The sequence below is a fragment of the Microtus pennsylvanicus genome, chromosome 1 (genome assembly GCF_037038515.1).
Source record: "Microtus pennsylvanicus isolate mMicPen1 chromosome 1, mMicPen1.hap1, whole genome shotgun sequence".
Classification (NCBI taxonomy): Eukaryota; Metazoa; Chordata; class Mammalia; order Rodentia; family Cricetidae; genus Microtus; species Microtus pennsylvanicus.
The window spans coordinates 194,045,402-194,062,549 of NC_134579.1; the positions used below are offsets into that span (position 1 = coordinate 194,045,402).

At 43.7% G+C, this 17,148-nt stretch overlaps 1 protein-coding gene across 2 annotated transcripts in view; it reads left to right on the forward strand.

Annotated features, from left to right (window-relative positions):
* The window catches only part of Arfgef3 (ARFGEF family member 3), a 152,479-nt gene extending 139,124 nt beyond the window's left edge, over positions 1 to 13,355 (forward strand). For both annotated transcript variants that reach the window (XM_075948204.1, XM_075948212.1), the window contains 6 exons: positions 885 to 999; positions 2,447 to 2,549; positions 2,785 to 2,916; positions 5,611 to 5,732; positions 10,013 to 11,228; positions 12,634 to 13,355. In XM_075948204.1, coding sequence (XP_075804319.1) covers positions 885 to 999; positions 2,447 to 2,549; positions 2,785 to 2,916; positions 5,611 to 5,732; positions 10,013 to 11,228; positions 12,634 to 12,825 — 1,880 coding nt within the window. In that variant the 3' untranslated portion in view covers positions 12,826 to 13,355. The remainder of the gene's footprint in view (positions 1 to 884; positions 1,000 to 2,446; positions 2,550 to 2,784; positions 2,917 to 5,610; positions 5,733 to 10,012; positions 11,229 to 12,633) is intronic.
* The last annotated feature ends 3,793 nt before the right edge of the window (positions 13,356 to 17,148 follow it).

Genomic DNA, 17,148 nt, shown 5'->3' on the forward strand with positions numbered 1-17,148 from the left:
TTTTTTTTGGGGGGGGTCTAGAGCTGAAGAAGGAGGGACAGACTTCAGCATGCAGATTAGACATGTGTCTAAAGGGGTTGATATTTTTGAGCAGACTGTTGCTTTGCTTGCACAGGGTGGGGTGTGGGCAATACCACTAAATTGTTTCTGTGGCATCACAAGGGTCCTAGGAAGAACATGCAGATGCATTCCTGGGGTTGCCAAACAGACTGGTGTGGGGATCCCTCCTTCCTTCAGTCTGCAAATGATGTGCAGATGGAAGCCAGATGGACAAGGTTCAGAAGTCACCAAACTGAAATGAGATTGCTTTGTTCTCCAGGAGCACTTACACATTAGTTCCGTTTTCAGCACCAAGGAAAGCATGTTCAGGTTTTCCTTTTGGGAATCAGTTTTTTCCAGCAACTCATTTTCAGGCCATGTATTATATTCTGTCTTGTTTGAATAGCTTAATAATATGCTGAACTTTAAACAATACACAAAAAAGTGAACCACAGTCGGGCGGTGGTGGCACATGCCTTTAATCCCAGCACTCGGGAGGCAGAGGCAGGCGGATCTCTGTGAGTTCGAGGCCAACCTGGTCCACAAGAGCTAGTTCCAGGACAGGCTCCAAAACCACAGAGAAACCCTGTCTCAAAAAACCAAAAAAAAAAAAGTGAACCACATTTCATCTTGCTATATCTATAAACATATCAAACCTGGGGAAGAGGACTCAAAAAATAAACATTGCTTTGCTGTTTTTTGTTTGTTTCGAGAGGGTATAGGAAGAGGGTATGCCGTTCTTGTTCTCTTTTTATGTCTCAGCCTTTCTTCTTCGGCCAGAGATGGCCGTCAGGATCTCTCTCTTTACACCAGAGTCCTAAGAACCTTTTTACTCCTTCCTGTAGACATCAGGTATGAGAGCATGATCAACACCATGCTGAAGGATCTCTTTGAGCTGCTGGTGGCATGTGTGGCCAAGCCCACCGAAACCATCTCCAGAGTTGGCTGTTCCTGCATTAGGTGAGAATAGAGCCTCTTGGCTTCCCCAAAGGTTGAGTTTTATTATAGAGTCCAAAGGCATTAGCTTTATGATAGCAAATCACTTTTTTTTATAAATAATTTATAACGAATAGTCCTTTTTGATATTTAGTCTATAAGTACTTTGTGTAGATGGGGGTAGACAACGTAGAGATAGAGAAAGTGATGGGTGGTTTCCTTGGAGACAAAAGAGGAAGGTTTTCTTCGGAAGTGATGGTGGAGCATGGTGAGTGGAACCTGAGAATTAGGGTCCACTGCCAGCTCCTAACCACCAGGGAGTTTGCCTCAATCTGTCCCTGGGTCCTATGAACCTCTTTTGGGGGGTTCATGCCCCGCTCCTGCTCCTAACAAGCCCCGTTTTGGGATGCAGAATACTGATCCTATATACAATGAGAACATAAAATTCCCTTGTGAGAACATTACTAGATACCTAGGCCCTTCTATCTCTTTAGTGTAGATACTGAGAGTAATGGCATAGCCTCTAGACACAAACACACTTGTAATCCTAGCACCCAGTAGGTAGAGAAAGGAGGGTTTGAGTTCAAAACCACCTTGGGCTACACAGCAAGGCAAGGTCTCAAAGAAAAATAATAAAAACCACCAGAGAGAGGGTCACTGAAAAATGATGACATTGACCTCCACAGAGGAGGTAATGAAAAATACCCAGAAAGGACAAGAAAGCGGGGTTCAGAATGGTAATAATGGTGACACTTGGTTCCTACTCAAAGTGATCGTCTTCATTATTTTTCTATTGGTACAATGAAAACACACTATGACAAAGGCAATTTATAGAAGAGAGGGATTAATTGGGCTTACAGTTTCAAAGGCTTCACGTCCATGATGGTGGAGCAAGGGTGTGTCAGGAGAGTAGCTGAGAGCTCATATCTCAGACTGTAAGCAGAGAGTACCCTACACTGGAGATGGTAAAAGGCCTGGGAAACCTTAAACAAGGCCACACATCTTAAGCCTTCCCAAACAGCCACTCACTGGGGATTCTGGATTCAAAACCAGAGACTTTCTGAGAACATCTCATTGAGACCACAATTGTAAGTCTTCACTGGGTGATTATTCCAGTTGGAAGAACAAGACAACAGGTGCAAGGAGATAGTAAGAGTTTGGGTCTTATTTTGTGTGGTTAGGGTTTGTAGAGGAGTGATTACAAACAGGGCCAGGATGGGAAAATAAATGAAGGGCACACAGCCCTACATATAAGCCCAAGGTTAAATGTGGGGCTGTTTGCAATGGAAATCCATTGATGTGTCTAAACTAAAATGGTTTAGATATTAGTATCTTGACAGTGCACGACCAGAGGGGTGGAAGGCAGGAGTGAGGAGACAGGAAGTCTTGCAGAGCAAGAACAGGATAAGCCTGTGTTCCACTCAACCTTGAGGATGCAGAATTTGTGGACACGGGATACGCATTTTGGCAGGTACGTCCTCGTGACCGCGGGTCCTGTGTTCACTGAGGAAATGTGGCGGCTTGCGTGTTGCGCCCTGCAGGATGCCTTCTCTGCCACTCTCAAGCCAGTGAAGGTAAGACGAGGAGGGAGGCGATGTTTTCCTCTTTCCTAGCCCCCTGACGCTTAGTCAAACTGGGCTCCTGAGCTCTGTCTGCCTCCTCATACAGTTGCATAGTAGCTGACTATGAGGGAAAAACAAAAAACACTGGGTTGGTTCTTTTGTTTTTTTTTATCAGTATCAGATTGGAGACTGGGCCTGGCACTCTGAGCACAGTCAAACCCTATGAATGCTTGCTGTTCCTCCCTAGGACCTGCTAGGCTGCTTCCACAGTGGCACAGAGGGCTTCAGTGGGGAAGGCTGCCAGGTGCGGGTAGCAGCGCCATCCTCCTCCCCAAGTGCTGAGGCAGAGTACTGGCGCATCCGGGCCATGGCCCAGCAGGTAAGAGATTGACGGTGTGGTTCTTGGGACTTCAGAAGCTTGAGTTGCATGCTCAGAGCCATCCTGAATGTCTTGTATCACCAGGCACCTCTCACTCCCTCAGAGACATACACATTAAGGCTCTAAGCCCATCAGTACCATTTTCCCACCAGAACGGCTTTAGCTCATTCTCCCTACACCAACCCTTGAAGGTTGTATTCTTTCAAACTCAGATCAGAGCCCATCCTACAGCCTGGACTTCAACTACACCTTGCTTAGGCTACTTAGAAGGGTTTTCTAAATACTAATGCTGCTGAATATGGTGACTAAAGATTGTTCAGGCATTACACTCTTATCACCCATACAGAATACAGTCCTTAATATTTTAAGCGACTTAACACATTTGAATTGAATATAGCCAACCATTAAAACCATCTTCATATACACCGGGTTTGGTTCTTAGCCCCCACGTCAGATGGCTCACAAGCACTTTTAATGCTAGATCCAGGGAATCTGTTGACAAGTTTCCCAACCAGGTTTCTTCTGAAGGACTTTGCCTAGCAGTGCTTGGCAAAAGAGACAAGAAAGGAAGAGCCTTCCATATTCAGCTTGTCACCTCGCCTGCTGAGCACATTCCTAATGTCCTGGGACATGACCATTCTGAAGAAAGAGGCAGGTCCCTAGGAAGCATCCATGATGTGTCTGTCTGCAGGAGAAGGGACAGAGGAAAAATAAGGCTGCAACCAAGAGCCCCTTCATCAGCGCGGCAACTGTGGCCAGCTGCAGCAATAAGTTGCTGTATAAGAAGCCTCCTCAGGGATGGCTTCTCTAAACAGAAACCTGTCACACTTGGTTGTTTTTCACATGTTTACACTGTGGGATTTTCAGCTGTGTGCAAGCATGCAGTAGACTATAAAAATGACAGTTAGGCAAGGGGGCAAATGTCTATAATTCCAGCATTTGAGAGGCAGAAGGACCCTGAATTCAGACTAGCTTGGGCTATAGGATAAGTTACAAGCCAGCTTGGAGATCTTATTTCAAACTCAGCAACAGATGGACCATCAATAGAGAAGCCTCTCGTGAAATCAGTATTAATGGAGAAGAACAGGGAAGTGTTTCACCACTTCGTGTTTCTCCCCTTCAGTCCCAAACCTTCCTTCTATATTTACAGTTAAAAATAACTAGTTATGGGAAATAAGAGGTTTCCTTTAAAAAGAGAGTCTACTAGCAGGGCGATGGTGGTGCACACCTTTAATCCCAGCACTTGGGAGGCAGAGGCAGGCGGATCTCTGTGAGTTCGAGACCAGCCTGGTCTACAGAGCTAGTTCCAGGACAGGCTCCAAAGCCACAGAGAAACCCTGTCTCGAAAAAACCAAGAGAGAGAGAGAGAGAGAGAGAGAGAGAGAGAGAGAGAGAGAGAGAGAGAGAGAGACAGTCTAAAGGTCTTTAAGTCCAAAGAAATGAAACCTTGGAGCAGTGGTCTGATAGATGTTGGGAATTTTCAGCCACCTCTGTGCAAGCCACACCAGGAGTCCTAGTAGGAAAGTGGTCCAGAAAGGAGCTGAGAGTCTTAGCTTCATTTGTTTGTTTGAGACATAGCCCTGGCTGGCCTGGAACTCACAGAGATCTGCCTGCCTCCGTTTCCTGAGTGCTGGGATTAAAGGTGTGTGTCACCATGGTTGACTGAGTCTTCATTTCTTATTTCTGCCTTGGATATAAAAGCCAGAGATAAAGGGATGTGTGGGATTTCTTTTAAGTGTCCTTCTTCAGAGATGTAGCAAAGTGGCAGAGTGCTTGCCTAGCATGTACAAGCCCCTCTAAAACTGACATATATATGTGTGTGTGCATGCATATTGTATGTACACACATCATATACATGTATGCATATGTATATATACATGCATATGTGTATATACATATAAGTGTATGTATATATCTCAGTTGTATATAATATATACATGCATATATACATATATATACATACATATATATATATATATATATATATATATATATATATATATGAGCTTTTATAGAGGTAGCTTATATCCTGGTTAGTTTTTTGACACCTTGGCGCAGCTAGGGTCATCTGGAAAGAGGAAACCTCTATTGCAAACATGCCTCCATCAGACTGGCCTGACCAAGCCTGTGGGTCATCTTCCTGATTGATGACTGATTTGGGGCCACTCCTGGGCTGGCAGTCCTGGGTGTCTAAGAAAGCAGACCGAGTAAGCCATGGGACAGAGCCAGTAAGCAACAGTCCTTCATGCCTCCACCTTCCTGCTCGAGTTCAAGCCCTGAGTTCCCTCATGAACTGACTATGACCTGAAAGTTGTAAGATGAAGTTAACTCCTTCCTCCCCAAGTTGCTTTTGGTCATGGAGTGTATCACAGCAACAGAAAGCAAACTAATCCCAATCCCCTTGTATTTGTTATCACTGCTTAGTGTCATACTCGGGAGGTAATGAACTGACACGTGATAGAATGGTATTATTAGTGTTGGTAATCAATGCTTATTATTTGCTCTGCATATGTAATATACATGTATCAGTTTATTTCATCAGCTCTATCAGGTGGAAGCCATTGTCATCTCACTTCATAAGTAAAGACATGGGTAAAGAATAAACTACTTACCTGGGGTCACTAGCCGGCTGTCAGTAGCGTTAGTAGCTGTGGGCTTCTGAGCTATCGCTTTGTGTATATATTCTTCCTGCAGGTGTTTATGCTGGACACCCAGTGCTCACCAAAGACTCCAAACAACTTCGATCATGCTCAGTCCTGTCAGCTCATCATCGAACTGCCTCCTGATGAGAAGCCAAACGGGCATGCCAAGAAAAGGTAAGCCGCTGCAAACACAGAGAACGCTCTTAATATAAGAACACTCACCCTTTCTTTCCCACTCCCTCTCCTTAATCCAGGCTCTAGCTAGGAACACTAGCAGCATTGTGGATCATCTAGCAAAGGTTTCCATGAAAATGGCTAGCCTTTTAACCACATTTTACACATGCAGTGTATACTGTTTAATCCATAGGGAACCACCGCAGGCTCAGTGACTGACAACGCCTGTGTATGTTTTGGAGGCTCAAAGTCAGAGGTCAAGGTGTGGGCAGGACTTGTTTGTTAAGCTTGTAGATGGCGGTCTTCTGAGTCCACACATGGCGATTTCTCTATGTTTTTCTATACAGATTTCCTCTAACAAAGAGTGTGTATATACCAGACTAAGATCCCCCCAAATTACTTCACTTTTACTTAATTGCCTCCTCAAAGACCCTTCTTGTAAATATGATCTATTCTGACTGGGATTAGGAGTTTGACATATGCATTTGGATAGGATACAACTCAGTTCAAAAAATCATATGTATAATAATCTTATTTAAAGTGTTAATTGGATTTTTAAACAAAAGGCAGGGCAGGGCAGTCGCTTCTGCCCAGGAGTTCAAGGTTAGCCAGGCATCATAACAAGACTTTAAAATACATAACTACCATATTTCAGATTGGCACAGTTCAGGTAATTCAGACCATTTCAATGACTAATACATACAACTATGCTGTCAGGAGGCAAAAGCTCCATGTCTTACCAGAAGAAATTTTAAATACTATCTTCTTTCCTGAAACATCCTTGTTCTTGGAGTTGGATGCAAAGGCAAAGCTACCTGGCTTTGCTTTGGGAAATTAATAGCAATAATTGTTTAACATTGGATAAGGGTACAGCAGATAACATCCCACTTGCCTTTTAACCCATGAGGACAAGAAAAGCCAAGTTACATATCCAAAAATATACAACCACCAAGTGTGAAAGCCAGAAGCAAACCAAGTTCTGGAGGAACACGAGACCTCCGCCCTTCACCACTCTGGGGAGCGAGTAGGTGCAAAGGACTTGGGTTGGCATTCCCCCAAACTTGGGTTTTAATCCTAACTCCTCAGGTTACAATTGGTAAATCATGAGGTGTGAACCTTTCATGAATGGGACTAGTGCCTTTGAGAGAAACAGGAGTGCTCCCTTGTCCCAGGCTACAGCTACCAGAAAATCCTTACCAGAGTTTAGTCATACTTGCCTAATGATACTCTATTCTCAGACTTCTAACTGCCAGACACTGTAAAATCAACATCTTTGATTAGAAAACAGCACAATCTGTGAGACTTCACTGTAGCAACTTGAACAAAGGCAGTTGTTACCACTGCACAGCCTCCGGGTGATTTGAGTAACAGCTTATTAATATAGCCATTTTAATACTACAACCATTTAGGTAAAATTCCCATGGAATATTTTAGCTAGTATTTGTTGTACACAAAAGAATACATGGAATATATATATATATGAATACATATATATATGTATTCAAATTATGAAACATGAAAAATATATGCATGACTCTGTCACACAAAAGAGAACTTTAACAGTATCCCATGGACTTTTCCCCAATTCCAGCTCCTGCTTCCCCCAACATCAGCTTTTAAGGGGAGGTCATAACTGTCTACTTTATATGTTAAAGACAATGAAAAAGATAAGATACTGCCCTTCTTTTTAGGATAGTCTGCAAAGTACAGATGATAGAGAACTGAGCAGGTCTATAAAGGATTTACCTCCTTAGTTCGAGTCCTTAAGCTGTAGACTTAGACCAAATTGGTAGTGTTCTAATTTCCTTCCTGTTTCTGTCATAAAACACTGGTCAAAAATAGCTTGAAGGAGAAAGGGTTTCTTTGGCTCATACTTCCAGATCATGGTCCATCACTGAAGGAAGTCAGCGCAGGACCTTGAATCACCAACCATAAATTGTTGGCTCTCTCAGACTCATGCTTAACTTTCTTTTACCCAAGACTACAGGCCTAGGACATGGTGCCGCTCACAGTGAGCTGGAGTCTCCCATCACAACTTAAGACAGTCAGTACAACCCCTAACATAGCCACAGACCAACCTGGAAAAGATAGAAACTTTTTTATTAGGTGACTCTAGACTTTTATCAAGTTGACTACTAATAACAAGGACAAGTAGAACCTTCTGCAGAGGAACAGATATTCAGGTTTGCTAATACTGAGTGACTTTAATCAAAAAGCTATCTACATAGGAGCCAGGGAGAGGGGGAGTTCTTTAATGTACGGAGTTGCTGCCCGAGATGATGAAAAGGTTTTAGAGTGACCCAGTGACAACACTCAGCACCGCTGAATTGTATAGTTAAAATACGGTGTATTGTATGTGTGTGCAATGTACACACTGCAAAGATCATCTCAGCCATCTGACAGGGTTACTGATTTAGGGTGGCAACCCCTTACTGTGTATTTCATACTGAATGAGAGTCATGGTTTTTCCTCAGTGACAAGCACATGAAGTGAAAAGCCCGTATTTAGATTAATGAATGATTTTTTGTTCGTCTAGCTGAAACAATCATTTTTTGTTAAGTATAAAAGTAATTTTAAAATTCTGCTTCATAGTGGGGCAGACTAAAACAATAAAATACCAACAAGGTGGCTGGTCCTAAGGGTGGCTCAGTAGTTCCTGTGTAGAGTACCAGCATGTAGGAGTTGGAAGCAGGAGATCAGAAGTTAAGGCCATCCATCCTCATCTACATAGCAAGTTTGAGGTCAGCCTGGGCTACATCAGATCCTGTCTTTAAAGAAGTCTGGACCTTGTATCAGTTACAGGAATTAGTTGGCAGCATGATGCTATAGGCAATAAAACAATAGAAGCTATTTTCATAAAATTCTAGGAGCAATGAAAGGAACATGAGACCACAAACCACACTGGTCAATTAAAGTGGAGATAGCCTGAAATAGAAATTATTTTCTTGGTAACAAAAAGCAGCCAAACCAAGCATGTGAGCATTTACATATAAACTACCTTATCTGAATTGTTTGTTGATTAGAGAAGTGTGGAACTGTCATTCACTACCTGCCTGCTGCTCAGCCAGATGCCCCGAGTGATGTCTAGGGAGGATGAGCACTCTCTCATCTCTCAGTCTACAGAGCTGACCTGAAAGTTGACTCAGGGAAACCAAATGACCATGCAAGCTTTGTGCCACAGTCCCCCTGGCCAAACTAGCAGACAGAGAATTGACATGAGTAGATGCTGTTTGCCCAGGCTTGCTGTGGAAGTTTATGAGCTACATTATCAATTTATTTTTTTCATTTTATGTAGAAAGAGTGGTGGGCCACTTCCCACCGCCCAGCTAGCTTTACTTGAAATAATTACATGGAAACTGTATTCTTTTAAACACTGCTTGGCCCATTAGCTCTAGCCTCTTACTGGCTAACTCTCACATCTTGATTAACCCATTTCTAATAATCTGTGTAGCACTACAAGGTGGTGGCTTACCGGGAAGATTCTTAACCTGCATCCATCTCGGAGAGGAGAGCTATGGGCATCTGTCTCACTGCCTTCTTCCCAGCATTCTGTTCGGTCTACTCTGCCTATCTAAATTCTACCCTATTAGGCCAAGCAGTTTTCTTTATTAATTAACCAATGAAAGCAACACATAGAAGACCCACCTACATCAATTTTATAATGGTAGCACCATAATAGCAGTAGCATAGAAATTTCCAGTGCCTAAAGCATTAGCATTTGACCCTTGAAAATTCTTGGTAGCAAAAACAAGCCAGTAAGACTTCCATATGTACGTGTGTAAGAAAATAGGGTAAGAGGTTAGAAGGGTTAGGGGTGTCCTGATTTATAATTGTATGTATTTTTTATGAAGGTGTTGTGTTTATTTCCTATGACTTGATAATTCAGTGCCTTAATTTACCATCAACAGCTCCTGGATTTTAAAAAAGTGCCAGGAATTCTATCAGCTATGATTAAAAGGGAAGTTTACCCCTTTTAAAGAGAGATATTAAAGGGCAGGCAAGATGGCTTAGTGAATAAAGGTGATTGTAACTGGGTAAGATGACTTAAGCTAGATCCCCTGCACACACATGGTGGAGGAAGTAGAGGACACTGCACCCTACAAATAGTCCTCTGGCCTCCACATATCCCGCATGCATGCACACACATAATTAAAAATAATTTTGGAACACAATGGACTTAGTTGGGTGTCACATGTTCTGAAGTGGATCGTGCCTACCTTGCTGTGAAAGAAGGGAGAAGGCAGGAAGCCACTAACCATTCCCTGTCTTTGCATTTGAAGTGTTTCTTTCAGGGAGATAGTGGTGAGCTTGCTTTCTCACCAAGTACTGCTCCAGAACCTGTATGACGTCCTGCTGGAAGAGTTTGTCAAAGGTCCCTCTCCAGGAGAGGAGAAGACGTCGGTCCAAGTGCCAGACACCAAGCTGGCTGGTTTCCTCAGATACATCTCCATGCAGAACCTGGCTGTGATATTTGACCTGCTCCTGGACTCCTACAGGACTGCCCGGGAATTTGACACAAGCCCGGGCCTGAAGTGCCTGCTGAAGAAAGTGTCAGGCATCGGAGGCGCCGCCAATCTGTACCGACAGTCGGCCATGAGCTTTAACATTTACTTTCATGCCCTGGTCTGTGCCGTTCTCACCAACCAAGAAACCATCACTGCGGAGCAAGTGAAGAAGGTCCTCTTCGACGAGGAGGAGAGGAGCTCTGATTCCTCGCAGCAGTGCTCGTCGGAGGATGAAGACATCTTTGAGGAGACCGCACAGGTGAGCCCTCCGCGAGGCAAGGAGAAAAGGCAATGGAGGGCTCGCCTGCCTTCGCTCAGTGTGCAGCCAGTGAGCAACGCAGACTGGGTGTGGTTGGTCAAGAGGCTGCACAAGCTGTGCATGGAGCTCTGTAACCACTACATCCAGATGCATCTGGACCTGGAGAGCAGCTTGGAGGAGCCACCCACCTTCAAGAGTGACCCGTTCTTCATCCTCCCCTCCTTCCAGTCTGAGTCGTCCACACCATCCACGGGAGGCTTCTCCGGGAAAAACACGCCCTCGGAAGATGATCGCAGAGAACACCTAAGTGAGCCTCTGAGCCTGAGAGTGGGCAGCGGGGACGTGCTGCTGCTACCCCCCAGCCCCAAGATAGAGAGGAAGGAGCCTGGCCGCAAGAAAGAGTGGTGGGAGAGTGCGGGGAACAAGATTTGCACCATAGCTGCTGACAAGACCATCTCAAAGCTGATGACGGAGTACAAGAAGAGGAGGCAGCCGCACAACCTGCCTGCCTTCCCCAAGGAAGTCAAGGTGGATAAGAAGGGCGAGCCCCTGGGGCCCCGGGGTCCCGATTCCCCACTGCTTCAGCGGCCACAGCATCTCATGGACCAAGGGCAGATGCGCCATTCCTTCAGCGCAGGCCCAGAGCTGCTGCGGCAGGAGAAGAGACCCCGCTCGGGCTCCACCGGGAGCTCCCTGAGTGTCTCCGTGCGAGATGCAGAGGCACAGATCCAGGTGCGGTCCAGCTACCAGTTTTCTGCAGATGCCAGAGGTGTCCCCCTTGCAGAACCTGCATCCCCAGAGATGTGAAACCAGCAAGGGAAATGAAGGAGGGAGTTCAGGTGGTTGAGTGCTTGCCTAGCATGCAGGAAGCCCTGGGTTATATCCTTCCCCCTCCCGTTCACCGTCCTGAACTAGGTATGGTCAGTCCTGCAATCCCCCAACAGAGGAAGTGAAGACAGAGATATAAGTTCAAAGTCATCCTTGGCTATATTTGAGTTACGTGTTGTGGGCAGCTCAGGCTACATTAGACAGACAGAGATCTGGTACACAGCAGGTGATATAAATCATACCTCCAAGTCAGAATGACTGTACCTAGGCTGTGCCATCTGCCTGAGAAACAAATTTTCTCCTCAGGTCATTTCAGAAACCATTTTTTTTAATGTTGTGACACACAATTTAGAAGTAGGAAGCCACCTGTATAAATAAGATGCTAAAGCTGATTTTACAAATAGGCTTTAGCTGGCATTGAGCTCTCCTTCTGTCATTTGAATATGGCTCTGGGTCTGTTCTGTAGTTCGGAAACAGTGTATAAAGAAAAGAGCCAGACTGGATGCTGCTGTGTTAAAATGGATTATTTTAACCAGCCTGAGCACATATATAGCATGTCAAAAGGACTTTGAGGGGGAAACAGCATTCATTGAGAGTGATCTAGTATAAGAAAATATGGAAACAAAGAATTAGGGCGAATCTAGATGAAGTCCTTTACTGTAGAGTCTTGCTAGAGGTGTATCAGAGGAACTCTGCATGCACATAATTTGAAATACACCCTACAGGAGTCATGCCTCCTCCTTTGAAACATATACAACAGAGAAGTAAACTTGATAAGACCGAGTCTGCCTAAGTTTGCTAGACTAGTTTCTTCAGTACTAGGGTTTGAACCTAAGGCCCGATGCATGCAAGGCAAGCCCTCTTCGCTGAGGGACATCCCTGGTTTGGGCTATGTTGTTTTTAAAGTATCCAGTAACCATGAGATAGCTGTTTATTCTTTTGCTGGGTAAGTTTCTTGGTGAATCCTGTGTCTTCATTGTTTTTAAATGTGTTGGGGTTTTAAGGATTTTAAATCTTCTCCTAAATTAAGGTAGAAGGATCCCAAGTGATCCAGGTCTTAGCAGACAGCTAATTGAACCCCATGCTGATATCTCCTCCTGCGTTTTTAGTCTTAACACTTTGTGAAAGCTAAACCTAAGCCATCCCTCATGTGAGATGAGTCTCTTCCCATCCTTCAGTATGTGAAATGAAAACCAGTTTATTATAGGCACATCCTGAGAAAACCATGTGCAGATTCCCAGAGCTTAACAGTGTGCCATTGTGCAAAACCATGAGGCAGTCAGTAACTCTCTTGCATCCTCTCTCATAGGCATGGACCAACATGGTGCTAACCGTTCTCAATCAGATTCAAATCCTTCCAGACCAGACCTTCACGGCCCTCCAGCCAGCAGTGTTCCCATGTATCAGCCAGCTGACTTGTCATGTGACTGACATCAGAGTTCGGCAGGCTGTGAGGGAATGGCTTGGAAGAGTGGGCCGCGTCTATGACATCATCGTTTAGAGGGCTCAAATCCCTGTGGTCAGAGTCTGTCTGTCCATCCAGCTGATTGCGTTTTCCCTACCACCAGCCCATTCAAGCTAGGTCTCTGAGAAACTAGTTCTCTGAAACCTAGTAACACAAAGCTTTTTCCAAGCTCTCTGAAAATTAGCCAGCCTTGGGCTAGTCTGGATGCCAAAGTGGTATCCAAGGGACACGGTGATCTCTGGCCTCGCACACTGTTACAGGAGAGTCTGCATTCACTTCTAAATCTAAACTTAATTTCCAAGTGCATTTGCTTGTCGTAGTCTATCCAAATGGGTCGTTTTTAAGAGCTCTCCTGTAGAAGCCCGAGGCTGATCCATTTAATCCATCATTTTCAAAAATCAATGTAAGTCCTAAGAAAACATTTGCCAGTGAGTCAAGCTGATATATATATATTCATATAGCTAGCACGAGACATAATTAATCAGAAGAATTTTTACATTCTGATGATTATAATTTGGTTGGGAAGAAAACTGCAAAAGTGTATTTTTTCCAGTGCTCTAATCGAGAAAAAAAAAAGACTTCTAAAATATATTCAGGACCATTTCAACATTATTCTTAAGTTGTTAAGATTTTCAGGTTAATAGTCATAACTTCCCCAGGTAAGGTACTGTTGTGCCTTTATTTCTCTGTTTCTAAAGGAAGGAAATTCTTTCCTAGCATGATTTTGAAGTCTGTGGCTCAGCAGTGGTGTGCACTGTCGCGAGACTTTGATACTGATGACCCTGTGTCCCATGAGTCTTTGCTTCTGCTCCTAAGGCAGACAAAGAAAAATGGTGCCTTAGTCTTTTGTTGCACAGACATTTCTATGCCCCACAATTATCTGACTGTAAGGTATGACACTCAGATTTATTAAGATGCAATTCACTTTATATCAGTATCCTTTGGAGGAAACGAACTCGGAGTCCTCCATCTGGTGGGCATACTTCTCAGGGGAGGGGCAAGAAGTGTGGGATGGGGATACAGCTGGAAGGGGTGGGCTAGGGACCGTGACAGGATCTTTGTAAACCTTCCACTACAGCACAGTTGGGAGATGATGGTGTCAGTTACACAAACTCTAAACTGAACGGGAAGGGACACAATGAATTTAGAAAACTATTTTTTTTCTATATAAAACGCTTCTCTCTAGCAAATTTACTCTCTTTTAACTCATGTTATTCAGACCAATATTTTAAGTGAATATTTCCTTTTCTAAGTATTATTAGAAAATTTATTTGAAACATAGTACCATATCTGTGGCAGGTTAGGAATTAAGAGTGAGGTTCAATCCCTTATACTTAGGAACCACTGAGCTTCCCCTCAGCCCTGACCACATAATTTATACATTTCTTACATTATAGTAATGACTATAAAGCTTTTCAAGAAAGCCCACTCACACTCTACAGTGTAGGATTGGTTACCGAGGCATATGTGGCATTTCCCCAGTGCCTGAAACTGTATTCATATGTCATCCTCTAAAAATGAGACTTCACTCTTCAGTATTGAAGGACCTCACAGGGCTTTAACTTTATCCAGCAGTAATATTCATCAATGTTGCCCTCCATGAGAACTCAATAGCTATCTACAAGGTCAAAGAAAGGTGGACTGGCTTGTTTGGGGGGTCAAAAAGAAATCCCCATTCTTCATGCCATCCACACAGACCACAGAATCTAGAGGACATTTTCCTAGTCCCACAAAACAATCTCTGCCTTCAGAGACAATGATTCAACTTGGGTAATAATTCAAGTTTAAAAACTGACCTGCAGAGATGTTTTGCTTTCTCTCTTTTGTAGTGCTGGGAATCAAACCAGGGTCCCATGCAAGTCACACAAATATTCTCCACCACTGAGCTGTATACCCATCTCTCAACTCTTTGTTTGAATAAACAATGAATTATTTTATCTACAACTTTAGATTTTATGTAGTTAAGAGTTAAAGATTTTGCTTCATTTTGTCTTTCTCAACAAAAGCAGTATACCCTAGCTGTTTAATTTTGTAGATTCTTTGGGGGATCTGTTCTTGCTTGGCCTATAAGTACCTCGCTTTACTAGAAAGAGCACCTCAGTTAACCAGATTACAGAATTACAGCATGTCACAAAATGTGACCTTTCTTGAAGTATAAAAGGCAGTTTCCTTGTACATATGTCCCAGAAGTAAGACTCTGGTCTACGACAGACTAGTTACAAAAGCATGCAAGACTAGCTTTTGTGGACATGTTCTCTAACAGCCTGAATAGGGCCTGAAAATAAAAGGTTGAGATAGCCCTAATGTCATACCCAAGATGTCCTTACCTGCAATGTGGGAAATATTGGCATATCCTCCCACCATCCTCTGAGTGTTCATTCAAAGTCCCACGTGTTCTTAGACCACCTCCAAAGCTCTCTGTACTCCAGAAAAGGCCTCTGGGTCTTCAGAGTCCAGCCAGAGGGAGCTACTTACAGTTCCAAATGGAATATGACTCAGTGCAAAATCATGATCAATGAGTAGTCCTTCAGTTTCATTGCCCTGCAGGCGAGAGAATGGACAGGTAATTAGGATGGACAGCGGCCCCTTCTCTCACTACTGTAAGTCCCTCTCCATGTCTAGTCTCTGCCTTTGCCCCTCGCTTCTTCCACCCTTTCAGTCTCTGGATGGAACCAGTGTTTTTTCCTTAGTCACTCAGGCTGAAGATCAAGGTCAAGGTGGACTTTTGAGCTTAAAAGAGTCATCGTCACTGTATGTCCCGAGGTGAGCAGAACGTTGCTCCTAGTTGCTTGTATTTACTGTCAAAATTCTGTTGCTTAGACATTCTTCCCCTCCTTTTCTTAGAAAACTGTGCACCATGAAACAAGCAACCCAGAACCACATAAACCCGGTGGCAGGGTGCCTGGGTATCATGTGTTATCCCGGCATGGTGGCACACCCACTATTCCAGCCCTCCGGAGGTGGAAGCAGTAAGATAGAAATTCAAAGGCATCCTCGGGTCCATAGGGAATCTGAAGCCAGCCTGGGCTACGTGCCTAGAGCAAGGTATCAGATTTAATAACGGAAGGCTCATAAACTAATCACAGAGCCTCACTTAGCTCCTGAAGCTCTCAGTCAGCTTTTAAAGATGTTTAGGCTGCCTCTTTACACACTCAGTTCTCTTCTTCCCTTCATGGTAGACCCAGCTTTCTCCATGAATGCAAAATTTTACCGTTTTAGGTAATTTAGTCACTAACCGTCACTTGACTCAGGAAGATGCTAACAGACATTTCAGTTCAGATTAAAATTTTTAAATCAAGCCAGACTTACACCTCCAATTCTAGCACTGGAGAAGCTAAGAGAACAAGAGAACTGTACTGAGTTTAAGGCCAACTTCAGCGAGTTCTAGAACAGCCAGAGCTACAGTGTAAGACCCTGCCTCAAACCACAAATGTTAATTTCCAAAGTCCTCTTAACTTAGATTTCCTGGTGTGACGATCAACACAAGCATCTTCTTTAAAAAATTAATTCCACAGTCATTGGAGCGGCTTTGTCCAGTAGCCTTAATTACAGGAAGGTAATACAGACCCATCGTCTCCCCAAATAGAGAAGAGCACTACTTAGGTAGGAACAATTCCTTTTTTAATTAGAAACTTATGACTGGAAACATGGCTCAGGGGTTAAGAGTACTTGCTGCTCTTGCAAAAGATTTGAGTCTGGTTCTCAGCCCTCACGTGGTGACTCATAACTATCTCAAAATCCGGTTTCAGGGAATATGATGCCTTCTTCTGGCCTCTGGGGGCACCAGGCACACACGTGGTATGCATATACATAAATGCAGACAAATACTCATAAACATAAATAGTTGCTGAAAAATGTAACGATCTGTTATCAGTGCCACCAAACTAAACAGAATGAAGGTCTTTGTTGAAAGAGGTAACACACTGGGTCACTTTAAAAAACCCGGGTCTTTCCCTAGTTAAGTTCACAGATCCAGAGTGATCCATAATTTACACAAGTTAACAAATAAAAGTTGAAGGTGTTTGCAGAGAAGTATCCCTGAACACAAAGCCCACACATTCTCGTGCTGAGCGGTCAGCACTGAGTAAGCTCCGCAGCATGAGAGAACAGGAAAACTGCAAGGCCTTCATCAGAGGCTTAAAATGAAATCATTTGCTTCATAGCTCTATCTGGAGTATTATGTGGACTTTAAAAGTAAGACTTAAAAGTAATGTCTTTATGATGAGAACTTAAAGGATATCAAAATCCAAACCTTAACCCTAAAGAAAACATTGAGTGTTACATTAAAGACTCAGTAATGTTAGTGAGAAGCAGTGGGCTCAGTACTGCCATGCCTGTCTGACTGTAAATGAAAGAAAC